Source organism: Oryctolagus cuniculus, chromosome 19 (genome assembly GCF_051225735.1).
Source record: "Oryctolagus cuniculus isolate XC-2025 breed Fujian yellow rabbit chromosome 19, ASM5122573v1, whole genome shotgun sequence".
Classification (NCBI taxonomy): Eukaryota; Metazoa; Chordata; class Mammalia; order Lagomorpha; family Leporidae; genus Oryctolagus; species Oryctolagus cuniculus.
The window spans coordinates 42,936,560-42,942,094 of record NC_142885.1 but is presented as its reverse complement, the minus strand read 5'-3'; the positions used below and the strand labels follow the sequence as shown (position 1 = coordinate 42,942,094).

The 5,535-nt window shown below is 56.9% G+C and overlaps 1 protein-coding gene across 1 annotated transcript; it reads right to left on the bottom strand.

The window, feature by feature from the left end:
* Positions 1 to 1,166: 1,166 nt before the first annotated feature.
* LOC138847124 (zymogen granule membrane protein 16-like) lies at positions 1,167 to 2,638 on the bottom strand. The gene is made up of 3 exons (XM_070064875.2): positions 2,584 to 2,638; positions 2,310 to 2,442; positions 1,167 to 1,536 (listed from the first exon to the last, which is right to left on the bottom strand). Exons 1-3 carry the CDS (start codon positions 2,636 to 2,638, stop codon positions 1,179 to 1,181), a joined length of 546 nt encoding a protein of 181 aa, XP_069920976.2. The 3' UTR covers positions 1,167 to 1,178.
* Between the last annotated feature and the right edge of the window lie 2,897 nt (positions 2,639 to 5,535).

The window sequence follows — 5,535 nt, the reverse complement described above, 5'->3', positions numbered from 1 at the left end:
CTTCTCCTTGCACTGTGTTTTTGTTGTTTTTTGTTTGTTTGTTTGTTTGTTTGTTTTGTTTTTTTGTCTTTTTTTTGACAGGCAGAGTGGACAGTGAGGGAGAGAGACAGAGAGAAAGGTCTTCTTTTGCCATTGGTTCACCCTCCAATTGCAGCCGAGGCCGGTGCACTGCGGTCGGCGCACCACACTGATCCGAAGGCAGGAGTCAGGTACTTCTCCTGGTCTCCCATGGGGTGCAGGGCCCAAGGTCTTGGGCCATCCTCCACTGCACTCCCTGGCCACAGCAGAGAGCTGGCCTGGAAGAGGGGCAACCGGGACAGAATCCGGCGCCCCAACCGGGACTAGAACTCGGTGTGCCGGCGCCATAAGCGGAGCATTAGCCTATGAGCCATGGCGCTGGCTCCGTTTTTATTTTCTGTTTGTTAGAGAGGTGGGAGTGGGGGCAGAAGCTGGAGGAGAACTCAACCGGCGCTCCGTGTGGGTGGCACTTGAACCATCCTGAACCGTCCCTGCTGCCTCCCAGGAGCCACGTCAGCAGGAAGGTGGAGTCAGGAATGAAACCCACTCGCTCTAATACGGGACATGGGTGTGTCTGAGCCACGGGCTTCTCATCTGCCTGAGCGCCAGTTCCCAGAGGGCTAAGCAAGAGCACCAGGTTAGGGGTAAAGACGAGGAAGAACTGGCCTGGGGAATGGGGTGGAGTCCTTAAGCACAAACTGGGGCGAAACTTCAGCAGGGAGATCGCATCTGGGACAGATGGGAGGACAGAGGTCAGACCACCCACCTGCAGCTGAGCTCCAGGGAGAGGGGACAGCCTTTGGTCAGAGAAGCCAGCCCCTTCTCAGGGGGGAGGGCGCCAGAGAGGCACACCTGGGGCTCGGCGGTGTGCCCCCGCTGAGCCTTCCCTTCAGAACTCCTGTTTGGACAGACATTCTCAAGAGCTAACCCCGAAAAGAGTTGGTTCAAACCAGCGTCTCCTCTCCTTGTGACGTTCGGAAGAGCCCAGGATTCTCAACACCTGTCTCCCTCGTGCTCCCACTCTTAGCAGCAGGTAGCCAGAGCTGAGAGTCACACCGCCCTCCAAGAGTGGGTCCCGCCTGCACACACCCACATGCACACCAGCTTTAGCCATGTCCTTTTATTGAGCCATTTGTATGGGAATGGTGATCAGGGAGTTGTCACACCCCACCACGGGGCCCTGCCACGGAGGAGGCGGGCTCAGCAGTCGCTGGGGCAGTTTCTGGGATGGTGTCCCAGTGCAGGCCAATGGCGTTGACGAATAAGCCAGCTCGGCCACTGATGAATCGGAGCACGGTGTTTGGGTCCAAGGGGACAGCATACAACATTATGCCTGTGTCTTTCCCAAAGGAAAGGAAGCGACCCTCGTCAGTCACAAAGTTCAGCGTCTTCAGGTAGTTGCTGTATGACCCAGACACCGCGATCACTGACTCCCCTGGGTGCAGAAAGATCTCCTCCAGGTCTCCCAGCTTGCCACCCACGTAGTCGCTCCACACCTGGCCATAGCGCACCTGGAGACTGGGGACGGGTGGGAGGGCAGGAACGGGGACACTGATTAGGTCATCAGAGTTCAGGACCTTTTGACCTGCACGTGGAGTCCTCCAAACTGGACGCTAGCATGAGCAGTCCCTGCTAGTTGCCCCAAAAGTGTAGGCCGGGTGAGCCCTGGAGGACCACACAAAGAACTTCAGCTCCTGGCCTGGCTGACAGCAGGTGCAGAGAAGGAAGGCAGCTTGCCCAGAGTCTCCCACATACCGCAAATGGCAGGCCTTGAATTTGGAGTCTAGCTTCCTACGATGCCCCACCCTTTCCCACACTTGTGGAAGCAAAGGGATTTTCTAACAGCTGAGTGGCTCCCTTGTGGGAGAGGGAAGAGGCTTGTCCATGCTGTCCCAGGAGGCAGATCCAGGATCAGCGGACACACTTTGGCTCTGCACGTGATAGAATTTTCCAACTGGCAATGGAGTGGGGACTGCTCAAGAGAGGCGTTGAGCAAAGTTGCAGGGCACCCAGCAGGGATATTGGAAAGAAACTTTAAACCACAGAAGGCGGGTGGGCTGGGCTGGTCGACTTCCAGGCCCCTGAGAGTTAGTGGTTATTAATGATTTGCCACCACCAGGCATATTTGGGGAGGGAGGAGTCCAAAGGGTACGGTTCTGGAAGCCGAGTCCTCTCACAGCTATCCCCATATCCTGCCTCACTAGGGACCTGTTGGTTGAGGCACAGGTGGCCCAGAGTGAAAGAGCACTTCCTGAGGTCTAAGACCTTGGAGGAACACGGAAGAGCCTTACCCCACGATATTGAAGCTGTTGACCCGGACACGGATGGCTGTGATGGGCCCTTCCAGCTGGAGGCCGGAGTGGGAGAATGGCTCTCCTCCTCCACTTCCGTACTCGCCACTGTAGGAGGAGTACCTGGCCTGGACTGCAGTGGAAAGAAAGGGGGGCTTGGAGGCAAGGACCTCCCAGTTCCCACCGCTCAGGGGCGGCCCTGCAAGCCTTGGCCACCAGCCGAGCAGGGGCCCCTTCCTGCCACCTGCCACCAGAGTCCCAGCGGCTCACTTACTGGCACTGGCAGAGGCCGAGGCACAGAGAAGGCCCAGGAGCATGAAGGTCCACATCGTGAGGCTGCAGGGGGAAGAAGAAAGGAGGGGGAGGTTCCTCCTTTCCCTCTGGCCTCTGGGTGGCCTGACCCTTCAGCTCCCAGCTAGCCAGACCCAGGCTCAAGGTGCACAGCACTGTCCACAGCCTGCAGTGCCATCCTCCAGACCTGATGTTCCAGGGTCCGACTGTCACTGGCCCGCCCTTGGTCTGGCTGTAGCCACGCCCTCCTTTTCCCCTCCAAGCAGAAGGTCAGCGCTCACTCTTGGTGTGCGCTGTGTCCTGACACAGCCAGGACGGGGACTTTCTGAATTAGGATGGAGGATAGGCCTCAGCCTGGAGACGGCTGAATTTCCTGAACCCAGCATCAGAGCCAACACCGACAAGCTGGCCGCTGGAGTGCAGTAGGTGAGTCCTCCGCCCCTGGAGCGGCCATCCCATATGCGCACTGGTTCAAGTCCCGTCTGCTCCACTTCCGATCCAGCTCTCTGCTAGTGCCCTGGGAAGGCGGTGGAAGATGGCCCAAGCACTTGGGACTCTACACCCCCTTGGGAGACCTGGAAGAACCTCCAGGCTCCTGGCTCAGATTGGCCCAGCTCTGGCCATTGCGGCCATGTGGAGGAGTGAACCAGCAGATGGGATCTTTGTCACGATTCTTTGTCCACCGACACACGCCTGGCCTTTCCCAGTCACCTGAGTGTCCCAGGTTCCTAGTCCTTCAACTGACAGCTGACACATCTCTGCACCTAAGATAGCTTCAACCCAGGTGCTCACTTCACTAACACTCCCTGCCACTCAATCCAGGCATCCCCTTCCCCAGACCAGATCAGATCTGAATCAACACTGACCTCTCTTTATCTCTCTCTCTCTCTCTCTGCGTCTTCTCTGTCTGTGTAACTCTGACCTTCAAATATATAAATAAATCTTTATTTTTTTATTTTTGTATTATTTTTTTATTTTTTGACAGGCAGAGTGGACAGTGAGAGAGAGACACAGAGAGAAAGGTCTTCCTTTGCCTTTGGTTCACCCTCCAATGGCCGCCGTGGCCGGCGCGCTGCGGCCGGCGCACCGCGTTGATCCGATGGCAGGAGCCAGGAGCCAGGTGCTTTTCCTGGTCTCCCATGCGGGTGCAGGGCCCAAGCACTTGGGCCATCCTCCACTGCACTCCCTGGCCACAGCAGAGAGCTGGCCTGGAAGAGGGGCAACCGGGACAGAATCCGGCGCCCGGCCCGGGAATAGAACCCGGTGTGCCGGCGCCGCTAGGCGGAGGATTAGCCTAGTGAGCCACGGTGCCGGCCCAATAAATGAATCTTTAAAAAAAGAATTTTCCCCCTCTTTCCTGATATTTTGATACAAAAAGAAAAAAAAATAAACAAACAAAGAAAAAAAAAACGAACAACAAGCAGGCAGTAAAGTTTAAAGAATGGCATGGCAAACACCCATACAACCATATACCACTTTATGGATTCTATCACATCATGGGAACTATCTTGTAAATTAGCAAGTCTAGCCAGCCAGCCAGCCTCAACCTGCCAGCCCCTTCTCAAACCATCTCTGTCTCTGAGAAGGGTGACTTGGGCTGCAAGTTGCCCCCCTCCCAAGAGACGTCATTCCAGCGAGCATGAGGGAAGCTGAGGGGCTGAGGGGGTGCAGGTGCTCCTTGGGGCAGGGTGGGGCAGTGTGGGGCTGGGCCCCTGCCCCAGACTCTCAGACACCCTGGCAGAAAGGTCCTGGAGCCCTCCCCCACCCTCGGGTCTGAAACTTCAGAGTGGGTGTCAGACTCCTTCGGCCCCGCGAGGGTGGATCTCTCCACCTCAAGCCCCGAGTCCTGTTGTCTGGCGTCTCCAGGACTGGCCCCTGTGACCCCTCTGAGTCAGCAGGTCTTCCAAGAAGACAGAAGCATGGAGGCCATGGAGGGTCTGGAGTAACTAGCATCGCTTATCAGTGGCTCCTGACCCGTCGCTCAGGGCATCCCACTCCCTCCCCTCGTGCTGGCTCACCATCTGGCACTGGGGGCTCAGCCCAAATGGCAAAGGGAGCCCCGCCCTCCAGAGCCGGAAGTAGGGAGGCGCACTTCCGGGAGCACAGGTGCACCCAGGCCAGGAATGCCAAGGTGTCTCCTCTCTTCTCCTTGGCCTTCAGGTAACCTTTGATGGAACTGTCACCTCACCCAGCCACTCGGCTTGACCTTGTCCCTTGTCCTCTGTCTGCCTTTCACTGCTGATTCTCTCCCTTGATGCCTGCAGGAAACTCCCAGGACCCTTAAGACAGAGGCCCTGAAGGGGTCCCAGGGCCCCGCCCCGTCCTTTCCTAGAGTCCACATTTGCCCTAGGTAGTGACTGAAGCACCAGCGCAGAGCGGGAAGGCGGTGGAACACCAAGCTCCCACCTGTCGATCTGTTCACACTAGAATTTGTAACACTAATTATTTAGGGGGCCGGCGTTGTGGCGTTGTGGGTAAAGCTGCTGGCGGCAATGCCAGCACCCCGTGTATGGGCACCAGTTCGTGTCCCGGCTGCTCCATTTCCAACCCAGCTCCCTACTAATGCGCCTGGGAAAGAGGCAGAGAATGGCCCAAGTGCCTGGACCCCAGCTCCCATGTGGGAGACCCGGATGAAGCTCCTGGATCCTGGCTTTGGCCTGGTCCAGGCCTGTCCGTTGTGGTCATCTGGGAAGTGAAGCCAGGAATGGAAGATCTTTCTCTCTTTCTCTCTTTTCTCTCTGCCACTCTTTCAAATAAGACATAAATATATTTTTAATGGCCACCACATTGAGGATGGGACAGCCCAAAGCCAGGAGCCAGGCCTCTCTCTTAGGGTCTCAGACATGGGTGACAGGGTCCCAAATATTTGTTCCCTTGTCTGCTACCTTCCGAGGCGTGTTCGAGGGAATTAGATGGGAAGCAGGTAGCTAGGACT

What these genes read in the sequence shown, in the direction of transcription:
- LOC138847124 (XM_070064875.2), bottom strand. Translation starts at nt 2,638, where the DNA reads ATGTGGACCTTCATGCTCCTGGGCCTTCTCTGTGCCTCGGCCTCTGCC. An exon ending in CTCGGCCTCTGCCAGTGCCA is followed by an intron (nt 2,443 to 2,583) that starts GTAAGTGAGCCG and finishes TTTCCACTGCAG; the next exon opens with TCCAGGCCAGGTACTCCTCC. An exon ending in AACAGCTTCAATATCGTGGG is followed by an intron (nt 1,537 to 2,309) that starts GTAAGGCTCTTC and finishes ACCCGTCCCCAG; the next exon opens with TCTCCAGGTGCGCTATGGCC.